Below are 18,621 nucleotides of genomic sequence, written 5' to 3'. Positions count from 1 at the left end.
GGGTTAGCTTCATGCTCCTGTTCTGTCTGAGAGCTTCTCGAATCCGCCATTGTTGATGATGGAACCAAGGATGAGCCAGGCAAATGAGGACAAATGCATCCAGACAAGGGGTAGGTCATTAGTGCTTTTATTAAAACAATCAAAACCAAACAGTGTCCAAATTAAAGTGCAGTGCTCCAAATGTGCAATTAATAAATACTCCAATAAAAATGAAACATTCAGTGGAGGTTAAAAACAAGTCAATAAATAGTTAATTAAAATTAGGTTTTATAAGACTGGAAACTATCCTTTAAAACACATTCCCCGGTGTAACCCTTAAATCACAGGGTCTTGCAGTTGAGGAGACAACCAACCAACAGGCAGAGTCAACCATCTTCTCAAGGTTCAGGTCCCTACTGTTTCATGGCTTCCAGTAGGGTGCCACACTGAACCTCATCTCTCCAAAACTTGGCTCAGTGAAGCAGCCTGTGGCTCCAGCAGGGCACTGGGTCAAGGCTCCCCCAACTCCTTTTGCCTTCCCTGAACTTACACGGGAGCAAACATCACATCACTTCAGCAACTGAGTTGCTCGGCTGGAGTGATCCACTACAACTGCCAAGAATGTTGGCCTCATCCTTCCCAAGGCGCTGTCCTCCCAGGTGTCTGTCTTCTCTCCTTCGCACTCTTTCTCTCACCAGCTCTCCCACATTCCTGCCTTCTCTCCTGTCTTAACCCTCATTTCCATTCCTTCTCTTTTCTTTAATGGTTCTCTCTTTTTGAATCATTCATCCGTTTTTGAATTCCCTTTCTTACACCGGCTCTCTCTTACATGCCTCCATGGGCACAGCACCTCAGTCGTGAACCACAGAAAGCCAGTGGAGCAATCAACACAGACCACACCCTCACGCACAGGTGTGCTCTCTCTTAGTCACTCCACCAATGCACACCCATTGAGATAGAGCTGGCCATTTTATTATTTATTCACAGACCCCATGATGCTTATCCGTGGACCCACTATTCCACATCCTGTGTGTTTACATTTATGCAAAGTTTTATTATTTCAGGAGATAACTGTGTTATTAAAAAGTTAATATATTTGTTGTGAACTGGTATGTGGGACATGTCTGTGTAATTTTGTATTTGTTTTAATTAACACCTTATTGAAACTCCCACAAATTTTATAAATATTGTATGTTTTAGAGATATGAAGCAAGACACAGCAGTCCAGCCTTTTGATTTAACCATACATTAAGTTCATTTTTGTATTCTTATTTTAATTTTCTGATGTTGTAATAGTACATTTAGACATAGGAAATAGAGATATTTGTGGGTAATAAGGAATGTCCTGCTGATAGGTGGCATGTTAAGTACAGAAGGAGGTACTGGCACAGCATTGACTGCAAGAAGAGTGCATGGAAGAAATTTGGTTGCTGTCCCGGATTTTGATTTTTAAAAGATCTGCTGTGGCACACAAGCGAATCATTTATGAAAGCTGCTTAAGGAGTTGTATGTTCTGTGTTAGTAAGACATGGTTAATGAAGGCTAAACTCAAAGCACTGCTAGAAAGAACAGATATGAGAATAATCAGGGGGATGTGTGGAGTGTTGCAGAGTGACGCAAAGAGTTTGAGTTAAGGGAAAGACTTGTGCAGAGATGATAGGTGTTATGCTGAAAAAAGGTGAATAACATGGTTTAGACATGTGGATCAAAATGCAGAGGTTATTTGAGTGAAGAGTACACTCAGATGAAGGCGGAGCAGATGCAACTCAGAGGAAAGCCAAAGAAAACAGTTTGAAGGTGGTAGAGGATGACATGAAAGAAATGTATCTTACCCCAAGGAATGGAGTGAAAAGATTTGGTGAGCAACTGCCAAATCTGTATAAACCCAGAAAGTGGATGTTAAAACAGTGATGACGGTGATGGTAATGATGAATAAGGATGCTGTTGGTTTTGTACCTCTGAAAACTCTAAAAATATAAACATCATAGGCACTGACAAAGTTATAAACACAATATCTCTGAAAATATCACATGTACATACATTTGACCCACCTTAATTTTGTTATCTTTTGAGTAAATTCAGCATTCTACAGAGATTTTAGAAGCATTTCATTGCCCAATCCATCTTCAAACATTATTGAAAGCAGCTGTTGACACTTTTGTTCCATTTGTGCATTCCTTTACTGAAATCCATAATAATTGTGAAAAACATAATAAAATAAAAATAAAGGGATAAAATGATAATGTTCATATCTTACATTCTATTTTTACTAGCAATTTTTGATTCATACAGCTTATCTTATAAAGAAAACATGTCTAATATTGCTGAGGAATAAATTATTCTTAATATATGTTATTCACATGACTCATTTTAATATTTTTAACTTTGGAGTGGCAGAGTGGTTCACTCGATCATTTTTTTGCCTTATATCTCCAGATATCTTGATCTGATTCCTAGTCTGACTTCCGTCTCTGTATTTGTGTTGCTGTTCTCTTAGGTACTGTCTTAGGTTTCTTCCACATGGTAAACCTGTGCGTGTTATGTTAAATATTTTGCCGAAATAGTCATATCAGTGAGTGTAGAACTGAGTATGGGTTGACCCTGCAGTAGAATTGTGTCTCATCCATGGCTGTTTCCTGCCTGACTCTTAAGGATTTCAGGATTGTCTCTATCCTGTAATAGAAATATTTGATCTAAAAAATGAATGGCATACTTATTACCCACATGTCTATATTGTATTATAGCTAATATTTGCACTGATGAGGTCAAAATTGGATAAACTAATATGCATTTGCTTTTCATCTGATAAGTGAGAAAGCAACTCATTGAATATCTTATTGTTATTTCACTGATAGTTCTTCTATTTACAGGAAAAAAAACTACATACTGTACCTAGCTGTTTATAAATTTCTTTCTGAGCTGTCTTACTCATGTAAGGTTCATTTAAAACTGCTTGTTACATTGTACTTTGTATAAAGTGAGAGATAACTAAAATTTAGTGTGATCATGCTTGCAAACAGCACTGTACTTTTCCTGAAATTTATATAAATGTTTTTTTTTTATTATTCTATAGATTATACAGTCAGCATTTTGGCAAAAAGAAGGAGATTCAGTAGGACAGTCCAAGAAGTTTATCATCTACCAATTGTGGTATCCGATGGCGGGAGCCCTTCTCTTACAAGAACTAGTACTCTCACTCTGCGGGTGTGTGCCTGTGAAAGAGATGGGAAAGTGAGAACTTGCCATGCTGAACCATTCCTCTCTTCTGCAGGGTTAAGCACAGGGGCTCTTATTGCAATTCTTCTTTGCATTGTCATCTTACTTGGTAAGTGTTCGGAACTTTACAATTTTTGTGGAATAGAAAACAAAGTGTGTAATATTAAAGATGTATCATTATATCTGAGACTAAAGATATGCAATATCCAAACATGCATTCCAGGACAGTTTAAAAATATGATTTCTTTTCATAATATTTTAATCTAAAATGATAATTCTTTCTGATTATGTTAGATATATTGCATATACTAAAAAGTACAGTATATACAGTATATAGATTTATTCTGACTTACAAAGGAGTCTGGCATTGAAGGGTAAAGTTTATGAAAGCTGTATAAGGAGTAGTATACTCTGTGGAAGTGTGAGAAGAAGAACTCAAATGAGAATGATCAGATGGATGTGTGAAGTGTAGCAAAGTGAGAGAACAGTGAATGACAATATAAAAGAAAGACCTGGTGTGGTTGGGATAAGTATTGTGCTGAGGAGAAACAGACTAAGGTGGTTTGGGCATTTGAAGTGACTAGGTGATGAAGTACATCAAAAAATAGGTGGAGAGAATGAAGCCAAGAGGGAGGCCAAAGAGGGCATAGTTGAAGGTGCTAGCTGATAATATGAAAAGAATGAGTGTCATCTCATAGGATGCCTTGGGCTGTGGAGAGTGGAGGAAATGATTTGGGGGCTGGGCAACCACCTAACCTTGGTAAACCTGGAGAATGGCTATTAAACCAGTGATGATAATAATTGATGATGATGATAATGTTCATTACTATTAAATCATAATTGGAACCACTTACTTAGTGTTTGAAGTATATCTGAATTAATTGATTTAGTATCATAAAACATAATTGAATGTGGCACCTAGATGTGATGATCTTTCATATGATTATAGCACAATGGGGTAAAGGCACCTACAGAAAATGTATTACAAATTGTTTTATTATTATTACTTGACTGATGCCTTTTTCCAAGGTGACATAGAACACTTTAGAGGTATAGATAGATAGATAGATAGATAGATAGATAGATAGATAGATAGATAGATAGATAGATAGATAGATAGATAGATAGATAGATAGATAGATAGATAGATAGATACTTTAGTTACATTTCTTCTGTTTTTCAAATTAGGGCACAAGCAGATGAAGTGACTTGCTCATGGTCACACAGAGACAGTAATGGAATTTGAACCCATAACCTCAGCCTTGGAAGCCCACGCCCTTAACCACTATGCCACACTACTTCTCTAGTGATGTTAACAAACATTTCCAGGATATGTTTTTATTGTATGCAGTAATTCATTTGGAAAAAACAGCATCAACACATACAGAATATGATAGCACAGCTTTCAGTTTTTATATATATTTCCCAAAAACTCTGTTCTCTCTCAAATAACGATATATTATTTTCTTATACAATTCCAAACACCTCACTCCCAGATAAGCAGACTTCAGCTGTGAGTATTTTGTGTCGGACTTCAGCTGCCTCAGTGTGAGATGGGATAGCAGGCTGCCTGCCCATGGCCGATTGACACATTTGCAAAACAAAGGCGCTATCAGTGCACAGTTAACCCAGTGATGAGAAGGTGCTAATAAAATTAAGCTGGTGCGACATTACAAAAATTTTCATAGGCTTCAGGGATTCTAGTGTTAACTACAGTGGCTGTCAAGGTACATAAACAACAGAAAATAGCCACAGTTCTACAGAGATGATCAGCTGATTTTTCAAAATAAAACACACTGCAGAGTCATAATCAATAAAATGGAAATAAAATAGAAAGAAACATTTTTTTTCTGTGAGGTCCAGTACCAAATGATCCATTGCCCAATACCGATCCACAGCCCAATGGTTGGGGACTGCTGCTTTATGGGTCTCTGTTGCCTGTCCACCAGTTAGTTGCTAATAAAAACCACCATCAGGCTCTGTGAAGGGATCATGTGTGGGAACAATCTGATGGAGCCATGGAAGATGACATTTTTGTAATTTGAAGATTGTGTTCTGCTGTTTGCAGGTGATGTTGTCTTCTGGCCATTTTTAGACTGTGATCTCCAGCATACATTTCAGCAGTATACAGCTAAGTGTAATGTAATCATGTTAAAAATTAACAAACTTCATCCTCTACTGGTAAAGAGTTACTTGCTCTCTTCTGATTTGGTGGGCAGGTACTCCATTTCCTTAGCGCAGCAAGGACATCAGTATTTTGGTAGCAAACTGCTGGTGTTCTAAATTTAGCTAAGATGGGCTGTGCAGATATTCAGGGTGCCCCATATCCACCTTTCACAAAAAGATACCATGCATAACTTACTGAAAGGAAAATTCAGAAAACTATAAAGGGAGATTGGCTTGCATCTAAGATCTCGGGAATATCTCAAAACTGCTAGCAGAATGATGCTTGGTGTAATGTGTTCTGGTCTGTCTAGTTAGTCATATACCTACTGCAACCTTAACAAAGAAAATGGGGAAAAGACAAGAAACTATTTCTTCATAATTATTTCCCCAAACTAAGAAAAATGCATGTCAACCATCACATGAATTACAATTAAAATTCCTCAGCATTACTTATGTAAATTGTTAAGCTCTGAGTTGTTTTTTCATTTTTGCTTCACAATCTCTATTTCCTATTACCTTTCCTTTATACCCTTATAGTCAGGGAAACAAGAAAAGCAAGTCCATTAGCTATGTAAGAAAGTGAATCAGTCAACACTGGTTAGGATGAAGGCACACCCTACCATATGGGTTTGGTGTTGTGCTCCACAATCTTAGTACTGAAGCTAACCTAAGTGCACTATTTATTACAGTAACCTGAATAAAACAAAGGAAAAGGAATACTCCAAACAATGGGATTCCTGCATGGTGTATTTATATATTTTGCATTTTCTTATATTCTTTGTGTTTTGTGGGGGTACCTGAAAAGCCAGGGTCACTCTGATGTCACTGCTGCTGGGTCTGCACTCACCTTTATATGCAGGTGGAACAAATTATCATAGCAAAGTACATGTCTTGAGTTCCTGGTAATAGTGGACGCTGTTGCTTTGCCTTTGTATTCTGAGTACTGGATAAGGGATTGAACTTTTTAGGCTTGGGTGGCTTTTGCAGAGAACCTGTTTTTGTCTCATTTTGGCCTTTTTTCCTGTTAGTCTTATTTATGTGCTTCCTTTTTTGTAATTTATTTATAAAGATTGCTTGCCTCATTTCTCAAGCTAAAGGCTGCACCCTTTACCTTGAACTGCATTTTTGTGCATTTTGTATATTCAAAGCATGTTTTAAAGTTTAAATTCGTATCACCCATTTTAAGCCCTGTGCAGGTTAAGGCCTGCCTACAGTATTAAGCTTGTGGCCAGGCTGTGTGGGGTAAGGTCTGTCACTAGACTGCCCAGATAAGGTTCTGGTCTGGTTTGAGGGTCTTTTTGGAGGCCTTTCACCCTTTTCACCATATCTGTGTCACCAATTCACAACTTGCTTTTAAATGTTTTAAGTCAGTATTTGGAAAATGATTTGACAAAAGGACATTTGTATCCAAAAGGTTACCTAGAAACAGCAAGTGAAGGAAAAGGAATTATTCCTTTTACTTAACATTCCAGGAACCCTCTAGCATATAGAATGAAGCCTGTGTCAGCTTGACAAGGCTTATTCTGTGTTTATTAGATGTCTTACAATGCATACAAGGCATGATCACATATTAGTTCAATGAGAGAAAATGACAAACAAGACAAGGCTTTCAAGTACTGTGGACTAATATAAATTAGACTTCACAACTTTACTTCAAAACAGCTTAGACACTTGGCGCTTGTGGTTTCCTCTTCTGTGCATCACAATAAAGTATTCTGAGACAACATTAATGCTGCATAAAAAACATAAAGAGCTCAGTGCAAGAAGAGATATCAAGCTTTCAGCATTTTATTGTTTTGATTATGTTATCCTTAAGAATGTAATTTTATATATATATACTGTATATATACTGCGGTGGGTTGGCACCCTGCCCGGGATTGGCTCCTGCCTTGTGCCCTGTGTTGGCTGGGATTGGCTCCAGCAGACCCCCGTGACCCTGTGTTTGGATTCAGCGGGTTGGAAAATGGTTGTTTATACTATATATATATATATATATATATATATACAGTGGTGTGAAAAACTATTTGCCCCTTCCTGATTTCTTATTCTTTTGCATGTTTGTCACACAAAATGTTTCTGATCATCAAACACATTTAACCATTAGTCAAATATAACACAAGTAAACACAAAATGCAGTTTTTAAATGATGGTTTTATTATTTAGGGAGAAAAAATCCAAACCTACATGGCCCTGTGTGAAAAGTAATTGCCCCTTGTTAAAAATAACCTAACTGTGGTGTATCACACCTGAGTTCAATTTCCTTGGCCACCCCAGGCCTGATTACTGCCACACCTGTTTCAATCAAGAAATCACTTAAATAGGAGCTGCCTGACACAGAGAAGTAGACCAAAAGCACCTCAAAAGCTAGACATCATGCCAAGATCCAAAGAAATTCAGGAACAAATGAGAACAGAAGTAATTGAGATCTATCAGTCTGGTAAAGGTTATAAAGCCATTTCTAAAGCTTTGGGACTCCAGCGAACCACAGTGAGAGCCATTATCCACAAATGGCAAAAACATGGAACAGTGGTGAACCTTCCCAGGAGTGGGCGGCCGACCAAAATGACCCCAAGAGCGCAGAGACGACTCATCCGAGAGGTCACAAAAGACCCCAGGACAACGTCTAAAGAACTGCAGGCCTCACTTGCCTCAATTAAGGTCAGTGTTCACGACTCCACCATAAGAAAGAGACTGGGCAAAAACGGCCTGCATGGCAGATTTCCAAGACGCAAACCACTGTTAAGCAAAAAGAACATTAGGGCTCGTCTCAATTTTGCTAAGAAACATCTCAATGATTGCCAAGACTTTTGGAAAAATACCTTGTGGACTGGTGAGACAAAAGTTGAACTTTTTGGAAGGCAAATGTCCGTTACATCTGGCGTAAAAGGAACACAGCATTTCAGAAAAAGAACATCATACCAACAGTAAAATATGGTGGTGGTAGTGTGATGGTCTGGGGTTGTTTTGCTGCTTCAGGACCTGGAAGGCTTGCTGTGATAGATGGAACCATGAATTCTAAGGTCTACCAAAAAATCCTGAGGGAGAATGTCCGGCCATCTGTTCGACAACTCAAGCTGAAGCGATCTTGGGTGCTGCAACAGGACAATGACCCAAAACACACCAGCAAATCCACCTCTGAATGGTTGAAGAAAACAAAATGAAGACTTTGGAGTGGCCTAGTCAAAGTCCTGACCTGAATCCAATTGAGATGCTATGGCATGACCTTAAAAAGGCAGTTCATGCTAGAAAACCCTCAAATAAAGCTGAATTACAACAATTCTGCAAAATGAGTGGGCCAAAATTCCTCCAGAGCTGTAAAAGACTCATTGCAAGTTATCGCAAATGCTTGATTGCAGTTATTGCTGCTAAGGGTGGCCCAACCAGTTATAAGGTTCAGGGGGCAATTACTTTTTCACACAGGGCCATGTAGATTTGGATTTTTTTTCTCCCTAAATAATTAAAACCATCATTTAAAAACTGCATTTTGTGTTTACTTGTGTTATATTTGACTAATGGTTAAATGTGTTTGATGATCAGAAACATTTTGTGTGACAAACATGCAAAAGAATAAGAAATCAAGAAGGAGGCAAATAGTTTTTCACACCACTGTATATATATATATATATATCTATATATATATATATATATATATATATATATATATATATATATACTATATATATATATATATATATACAGTGGAACCTCGGTTTACGAGTAACTTGGTTTCTGAGTGTTTTGCAAGACGAGCTAAATTTTTTAATAAATTTTGACTTGATAAACGAGCGATGTCTTGCAATACGAGTAGTATGGATACACTTTGTCTGCTGACTGTCATGTGATCACAACTGAGCTGATGGTTCTTCTCTGTCTCTCGTGCGCACGTCACTGTCTCTCTTTCCTTATCTCTCTTGCTTGCTCACGCGTGCGTCTCTCTCCTTATCTCTCTCTCTTCTCTTGAGGGCAATCGTTTCCTATTCTCCACCTGAGTCTGTGTGCCTCACTCATATAGTCAACATCCGTATGAGCGTATACTGTTTACTACAGCATTGTGACTGTGTGTGTGTGTGTGCGCGCGCGCACGTGTGTGCTGTGAAGTGCGAGTCCCCATCTTGCGCCCCAAAACACAAAGCTGAGTCTCAGTACTTTAACAACACCAGTTTTATTCAGCTTGAAACAGCAACAGCGCTGTTATTATTGTAGTGGGATCTTTATAATGTTCCACTCTTCCGCGTGTCGTCCTGTTGGGTGGAATCCCACAAGAGTTTAGAAACTCACTCACACCAGCCATGATTCTTTTTAAAGGTAAAGTGCAGGTTAATTTGTTTTATGTATTTTTACTTTATATTTTGTATTAATCATTTTTATATGAATAGTTTTGGGTTGTGGAACGAATCATCTGAGTTCCCATTATTTCTTATGGGGAAATTCACTTTGATATACGAGTGCTTTGGACTGCGAGCATGTTTCCGGAACGAATTATGCTCGCAAACAGAGGTTCCACTGTATTTACAGTATATATATATATATATATATATATATATATATATATATATATATATATATATATATATATATATAAAAAGAGTAGCAGCACATGAATACCCTGGACCATTTTTATTATTAATTAGACCTTTTATAAAGGAAACAAAAATTAACAAGTTATAGTTAAGTTTGTGATGTGCGCTCCTCTGCTTGTTTATTATTTATTTGCATATTTATTGTTCAAATTAAAGCTGTGTAAGGTTTCTAAACTCTTTTGGGACTCCCCAAAATGAGACAACATGCTGAAGAGCGTCCCAAAGTGCGATCACCGCGTCTATGGACGATAGCCAGTCATTTGCTGGGGAAAACGCAGGCTCCCACCACTGTGGAAGTTCACCGCAAAAACAAAGATTGCAGTCACGCTAAGGGCACCTGCCCATCGATTGATGATGCAAGGAACATTATAACTGCAGGCAACAGTATTATTGGCCATTAACCTGGCCACGACCTTGCCTGATTGCTGTGTCTGTGTATCGGAGAGTGGTAGATCCCGCTACAATAAATAACCATGCTATTCTTGTTTCAAGTTGAATAAAGTTGGTTTTGCTACAGGCTCAGCTTCGTGTTTTGGGGTGCAAGACAGGGACTCACATGTCTATATATATATATATATATATATATATATATATATATATATATATATATATATATATATATATATATATATATATATATATATATATATATATATACACAGTATATATATGTATACTGCTCAAAAGAATTAAAGGAACACTTTTTAACAGGAACACAGAGTATAGCATAAAGTCAATGAAACTTATGGGATATTAATCTGGTCAGTTAAGTAGCAGAGGGGTTGTTAATCAGTTTCAGCTGCTGTGGTGTTAATGAAATTAACAACAGATGCACTAGAGGGGCAACAATGAGATGACCCCAAAACAGGAATGGTTTAACAGGTGGAGGCCACTGACATTTTTCCCTCCTCATCTTTTCTGACTGTTTCTTCACTAGTTTTGCATTTGGCTACAGTCAGTGTCACTAATGGTAGCATGAGGCGATACCTGGACTCTACAGAGGTTGCACAGGTAGTCCAACTTCTCCAGGATGGCACATCAATACGTGTCATTGCCAGAAGGTTTGCTGTGTCGCCCTGCACTGTCTCAAGGGCATGGAGGAGATTCTAGGAGACAAGCAGTTACTCTAGGAGAGCTGGAGAGGGCCATAGAAGGTCTATAACCCATCAGCAGGACCAGTATCTGCTCCTTTGGGCAAGGAGGAACAGGATGAGCACTGCCAGAGCCCTACAAAATGACCTCCAGCAGGCCACTGGTGTGAATGTCTCTGACCAAACAACCAGAAAGACTTCATGAGGGTGACCCAAGGGCCCCATGTCCTCTAATGGGCCCTGAGCTCACTGCCCAGCAGCATGCAGCTCAATTGGCATTTGCCATAGAATACCAGAATTGGCAGATGCACCACTGGTGCCCTGTGCTTTTTACAGATGAGAGCAGGTTCACCCTGAGCATGTGACAGAGGTGAAAGGGTCTGGAGAAGCCATGGAGAACATTATGCTGCCTGTAACATCATTCAGCATGTGCAGTTTGGTGGTGGGTTAATGATTGTCTGGGGAGGCATATCCATGGAGGGTCACACAGACCGCTACAGGCTTGACAAAAGCACCTTGGCTGCCATTAGGTATCAGGATGAAATCCTTGGACCCATTGTCAGACCCTATGCTGGTACAGTGGCTCCTGGTGCACAACAATTCCTGGCCTCATGTGGTGAGAGTATGCAGGCAGTTCCTGGAGGATGAAGGAATTGATACCATTGACTGGCCACCACACTTTCCTGACCTAAATCCAATAGAACACCTCTGGGACATTATGTTTTGGTCCATCCAATGCCACCAGGTTGCACCTCAGACTGTCCAGGAGCTCAGTGATGCCCTGGTCCAGATCTGGGAGGAGATCCCCCACAACATCATCTGTCATCTCATTAGAAGCATGCACCGATGTTGTCAGGCATGTATACAAGAACACAGGGGCCGTACAAAGTGCTGCGTACAATTTTGAGTTGCTGCAATTAAATTTTGGCAAAATGGACTAGCCTGCCACATAATTTTTTCACTCTGATTTTTGGGGCGTCTTTGAATTCAGGGCTCTGTAGGTTGATCATTTTCATTTCCATCAAACGATGTGGCATCCTTTCATTCCTAACACATTACCCAGTCTATATCAGTATAGATATCCAGGAGGATTTCTTTTTCCCATTGAGATCTGATGTGTTTTCAAAGTGTTCCTTTAATTTTTTTGAGCAGTTTATGTACAGTATGTATATATATATATAAATTTGAATTTTAGTATTATTTTCTTTATAGGCAAGATGATTTCTGCTTGAGTTGATGATAAGACCAAATCAACTTATTTAGAAAAGAAGGAGAATGATTTGATATCCAAAGAGTATGTTACCTGCAAAACCTCCAGGTAAATCCTGGTTAACAACTAACTGTGTGACATGGAGCAAGCTATTTTAACTTGCAAAATTTTGAACCCTGTTGTGATTTGCACTTAACTTTGCGTAAATGCTTGTGTTAAATACACATGCATTATGTACATGGAGGAATATTATTTCTTTGTCCACTGTACTATTCTGCGGTGGGTTGGCACCCTGCCCAGGATTGGTTCCTGCCTTGTGCCCTGTGTTGGCTGGGATTGGCTCCAGCAGACCCCCGTGACCCTGTATTCGGATTCAGCGGGTTAGAAAATGGATGGATGGATGTACTATTTCCACTCTGCTAGATTATCACGTTGAAACATTGTACTGGCTACCTTCTATTGAGTTTGGTTCTTTTTTAAATTCTTGTCTAAGGAAAAGGTTTTACATGTTTTCCTCCATCTCTTAGTGAAGAGAAAAATGCAATTATTTAAAAGAATAGCATTTTACTATTTTTTCATGTAAGATCTGCTGAAATAAGCCCATTAGAAAATAGATGTTTAAAGTATATTTTCTTAAGCTGATTCACAAAAGTGCAGAAGCTATAGGCAAAGTATGGAGTGAACTGAAACAAAGAGAATTAATTTATCAAGTTCTTTGTTCTCATGTTGGCAGGTTCCTAGATTTTCATGGATGTAAAATCTATTCTGATATTCTTTCATGGGGTGATTCACCTCAGACCTAACCAACTGGGTAAAGGCATATTTTGTTTTCTCCTTGCTAACAGAGCTGTTTCCATTGATTTTCTAGAAGAATATGAAATATTTTCTATCAAAACATAATGTTCACAAACCATAGCTGTGCATTGAAATACCATCTGCTCCAGCATAAAAAATTACTTTCACAGCAAAATATCAAAAATAAAATCAACTGCCACAAACTGTTAGAACTCTGATTACAGTAACCAAACAATGCATCAGCTGTCATAAAATGGCTATGTACACAGACCACAAACATTGTCCAAACATTGCACCAACTGCAACACAATTACTATGGTAATAGACAAAGACATTCCATTAAATATGGCTTGCTACAAACATGCACCCCAAGAATATTCACTAAGGTGTCTGAAAAGTACAAAATGTGGAATGAGTGCTTCCATCTCAGAATCGGGCATAAAGTGGGTCTCACAGATTGTTTCACATCTCCAAGCACTTCCTATGCTGAATATCTTCAGTTGTAGTTCACAGTTTAAGTTTCGAAGATGCAAGGTAATTCTCTTTTTTAAAGCATAAAAAAGGTGTGAAGATGATTCATGGCTAACCAGACTGTATAAATGTTTATTACAAATATCAGTTTAATTTAGGGGTTCTTTATGAACACATTCATGGATCATTGTGTTTTCCAAAATTCTGCCCTGTACAATATAAGTGGATTAATATGGAATGTTTTCCTAACCTTAGCAACAATGAAGTAGTCCAATTTGCCACTGAGACACTGAACAACCAAGATAAACCTTAATTATCTTGACAGATATCTGAAACATGTGTTTCATGATGTTGCTGCTTTCCCAGGGTGTCCTTGAAGGGTTCAACGCTGCATGAGAGCAGCTGTTACACAAAGCACATTTCTGATATGAAGAAGGCTATAACCTTGTTAAAGATGATAATCTATGGAAAAAGGTGTTTTTTTGGTTTTTTTTTTAATGTGATCATGGTATTATCTACAAGTGTGAACTACTGTATTTTTAGTGTATGGTTATCCACTGATAATAAGGAAACATCTGTTTTGTTTTTTTATATATATGCTATGAGGCATTTTGTGCTTCTTACAAAATAAAGTGCTGTAATTGGGACATGTTAAAAAAGAAAGCTGATCTACGGGCTGGATCAGGGTTGGGAAAGAAGAAAGATTCAAGGATTATGACCAGAAACTGATATTTTGCCTTCTCTTATGGCTATACAAAGCAATTTATTTTTGTGAAACTGCTGGTCTTCAACTGTCAACTAATCTCCAGAAGAAACATCCTTCCCTTAAAACCAATGTGATGTCATGTTACACGTGTGTTCAGTCCTCACTGGCTTTTGGAGCTTTGGATCTGTACAACACAGAAAAAAAGTAAAGTAAAGCACTGTTTCAAGAAGGAGCTATTATTCTAACGCTCAACATGGAAGAACACTCTATGTGTGGATAGCACTTTGAGTACTTAGAAAAGTGCTATATAAATGTAATGAATTATTATTATTATTATTATTATTATTATTATTATTATTATTATTATTATTATTATTATAAATTAGCTGATTCTCAGAGAGCGAGTCATATTCAGAAGGCTCAGAACACAAGACAGAAGATATGCTGAGGAAGACAGGTGGACAGCACCGTAACAGGACAATGCAAGCATACCACCACCAGTTTAGTGGATACTGCATAAATAAAATCACATCAGTCCACAACAACATCAGATATTTCATTAAGAGCTGGAATATTTCTTAACTGCTTTATCTATGCCAAATGTAAATGAGACCTATCAACAGCCAGTCATAATTTTGCTGTGTAATGGTTTCTCATGATTAACTGTTAGTGTCTATTAAATGATAGCAATAACTGTAATGGTTAAATTTCAGACTTTGTAAAGTTTTTCAATTCAAGATGTTAATTATAATAGATTTCCTATCCATCTTGTCTTCTCTCTCATTCAAAGTCATGATATTAGAGCAAAGGAGAGAGCCATGTACAGTATGTGATATCACACAGTGCTACATAGAAAACTATTTTAAATCAATCAAAAAATACCTGTTCTTCTAGAGTAAAATGTATGCACTTATCAATTTTCTTTCATCTTTGTGCTAATCAATAATCTGTGTTATTCTGTTTTATAAACCAAGTGTGATTCAGTTACCTTAGATTTAAAGCTGTACTTCCAATACTGTACATGCATAGCAATGTACTGTATCAACTGATCTTCTAATAATTATTGACTTTGCCCAAAGAAATGCCAAAAGTGAATAACATAAAATAAAAAATAAACATCACATCACACTTCCTTACATACAGTCAGGTCCATAAGTATTTGAACAGTGACACAATTTTCATAATTTGGGCTTTGTTCCACCACAATGAATTTGACACAAAGCCACCAAGATGTGATTGAAGTGTACATTTTCAGCTTTAATTCAAGGGGTTTAACACCAATATTGTATGAGTTGTTTAGAAAAGACAGACATTTGTATACATGGTTGCACTTTTTTCAGAAACTCAAAAGTATTTGGACAGACAAAAATAATCATGAATATAATGATCCTTTTCAATATTTGGCTGAAAATCATTTACACTCAATGACTACCTGAAGTCTGGAACCCATGGACATCTCCAAGTGCTGGGTTTTCACTCTAGTGCTGCTTTGCCAGTCCTTTAATGCAGCTGTCTTCAGGGGCTGCTTGTTTGTTGGACTTTCTGCCTTCTGTATTGTCTTCAGCTAGTGAAATGGATGTCCAATTGGGTTGAGGGCAGTTGATTGACTTGGCCATTGAAGAATATTCCACTTCTTTGCCTAAAAAGCACTTGATTTACTTTCTCTGTATGTTTTAGATCATTGACTATCTGTACTGTGAAACATTGTCCTCTCAGTTTTGCAGCATTTGGCTGAATTGGAGCAGATAGCATAGCCCTATACATGTCAGAATTCCTTTATCAATAAAAACTAGGGACAAACTTCTGTTTGCAGCCTTGCAAGATCATGCCAAAAATTGCCTCCACCATGTTTAACAGATGATATGGTATTCATCAGATCATGAGCCATTTCTTCCATTCTCCATGCTTCACTCTTTCCAACATTCTGGTACACACTCACCGGCCACTTTATTAGGTACACCTGCTCAACTGTTTGTTAACACAAATATCTAATCAGCCATTCAATGCATTTAGGCATGTAAAAATTGTCAAGACAACCAACTGAAGTTCAGACTGGGAAAGGAAGGTGATTCAAGTGACTTTGAAAGTGGCATGGTTGTTGGTGACAGATGGGCTGGTCTGAGTATTTCAGAAACTGCTGATCTACTGGGATTTTCATGCACAACCACCTGTAGGGTTTACACAGAATGGTTGTAAAAAGGGAAAATATACAGTGAGTGTCAGTCCTCTGGGCAAAAATGCCTTGTTGAAGCCAGAGGTCAGAGGAGAATGGTCTGACTGGTTTGAGCTGAGAGAATGTTGACAGTAACTAAGATAACCACTATTTACAACCAAGATATGCAGAATAGCATCTCTGAATGCTTAACACATTGAACCTTAAAGCAGATGGGTTACAGCAGCAGGATACCACACCGGGTGCCACTCATGTCAGCTAAGAATGTGCAACTGAGGCTACAATTCACACTGGCTCAACAAAATTGGACAATGGAAGATTGTAAAAACATTGCCTGGTATGATGAGTCTTGAGTTCTGCTGCAACATTTAGGGTCAGAATTTGGCATCAATAACATGAAAGCATTGTTTCATCCTGCCTTGTACCAATGGTTCAGGCTGGTGGTGGTGGTGTAATGGTCTGGGGGGTATTTGGGGCCTCACACTTTCGGTTCCTTATAAGCAATTGAGCATCATTTAAATGCTACAACCTACCTGAGTATTGTTACTGACCATGTCCATATCTTTATGAGCACAGTGTACCCATCTTCTGATGGCTACTTCCAGCAGAATATTGCACCATGTCACAAATCTCAAATCATCTCAAACTGGATTCTTGAACATAACAATGAGTTTACTGTACTCAAATGGCTTCTACAGTCACCAGATATCAATCTAGTAGAGCACCTTTGAGATGTTGTGTAATGGAAGACTCACATCTTGGATGTACAGCTGAGAAATCCACAACTGTGTGATGCTATCATGTCAATATAGACCAAAGTTACTGAAGAATGTTTTCAGCACCTTGTAGAATCTATGCCACAAAGAATTATGGCAGTTCTGAAGGCAAAGGGGAGGTCTAACCCGGTACTAGCAAGATGTTAGCAAATAAAGTGGCCAGTGAATGTATATTGATCTTAGTTTCCTTTCTCCAAAGAAAATTGTTTCAGAACTAGACAGACATTCTCTGGCAACATCTAATCTGTCCTTCCTATGCTTGAGGGTTACCAGTGGTTTGCACATTGTGGTAAACCCTCTGCCTTTACTGTCATGAATTCTTCTCTTGATTGTAGACTTTGGCAATGATAGGTCTACATCCTAGAGAGTATTCCTGGTTTGGCCTAATTTCGTGAAGGAGTTCTGCTTCATCAAGGACAGAATTTTGCAATGATCAGTTATTTTTCTGTGGTTTTCCAGGCCTTCTGGTGTTGCAGAGCTCACCAGTGCATTCCATCTTTTTAGGAAAGTAATGCAATGGTTTATTCGTCCACTCCTCATGTTTCTCCTAGCTCTCTAAAGGGTTTGTTTTCTTTTCTCAGCCTAATGATGGACTGTTTTTACTTGCACGGACAGCTCTTTGGAACTCATATTGGGAGTTTATAGTGACAGCTTCCAAATGCAAATTCCACACTTGGAAACAATTCCACATCTTTTACCTGCTTAATAGTTACTGCACCTGGCTATGGAACAGCTTGTCAGTCAAATGTCCATATACTTTTGAGTCCCTGGAAATGGGGGGCTATGCAGAAAAATGGCTGTCATTCCTAAACGGTTAATTCAAGATTTTTGGCAAACCCCTTAAATTAAAGCTGAAAGTCTACACTTCAATCACATAATGATTGTTTTATTTCAAATCTATTGTGGTGGAGTACAGAGCCAAAATGATGAAAATTCTTTCGCTGTCCAAATACTTATGGTCCTTACTGTACCTAATGATCATTTATCAATGCATCATGGAATCTTTACAATACGACACAAAAACTGTGGATAATTTCTTCAAATATTTCTGGGAAAATTCAGACAGAATAAGATGAGATAAGACAGATGTGCTCATTCATTTTTCAATTCTCATTTTAATGTAGAGCTACAGGGAGATGAGGCCATCCTGGCATCATTAGTAGCAAGGCAGGGCCATCTTTAAGCATGATCCTAGTGCTGCACAAGGTATGTTTAACATACATACTCAAGTAGAGTCAATTTACAGTCACTAATAGACCTAACTTACATAGGTTTGGAACATGATAGTAAAATGCAGCTCCCATAAGGACATGCAAGCTACACACAGATAGTGCCCTGGCTAGGATTCAGTGTTACAACTGTTGTGAAACCACAGTGCTAGTCACTGAGCCACCTTGCCATGCAGAGATGAATCAATCAATTCAGACTGATTCGGAATGGAAACGTGTGTCTGAAATA

General features: G+C 38.2%; 1 protein-coding gene across 6 annotated transcripts in view; it reads left to right on the top strand.

Annotated features, from left to right (window-relative positions):
• The window catches only part of LOC120530412 (cadherin-18), a 1,801,315-nt gene that overhangs the window by 1,733,646 nt on the left and 49,048 nt on the right, over positions 1 to 18,621 (top strand). For all 6 annotated transcript variants that reach the window (XM_039754902.1, XM_039754900.1, XM_039754901.1 and 3 more), the window contains one exon: positions 3,053 to 3,304. In XM_039754902.1, coding sequence (XP_039610836.1) covers positions 3,053 to 3,304 — 252 coding nt within the window. The remainder of the gene's footprint in view (positions 1 to 3,052; positions 3,305 to 18,621) is intronic.

The sequence above is a fragment of the Polypterus senegalus genome, chromosome 5, assembly GCF_016835505.1.
Source record: "Polypterus senegalus isolate Bchr_013 chromosome 5, ASM1683550v1, whole genome shotgun sequence".
NCBI classification, from domain to species: domain Eukaryota; kingdom Metazoa; phylum Chordata; class Cladistia; order Polypteriformes; family Polypteridae; genus Polypterus; species Polypterus senegalus.
The sequence above is the reverse complement of the archived record's forward strand: the minus strand, read 5'-3'. Positions and strand labels throughout refer to the sequence as shown.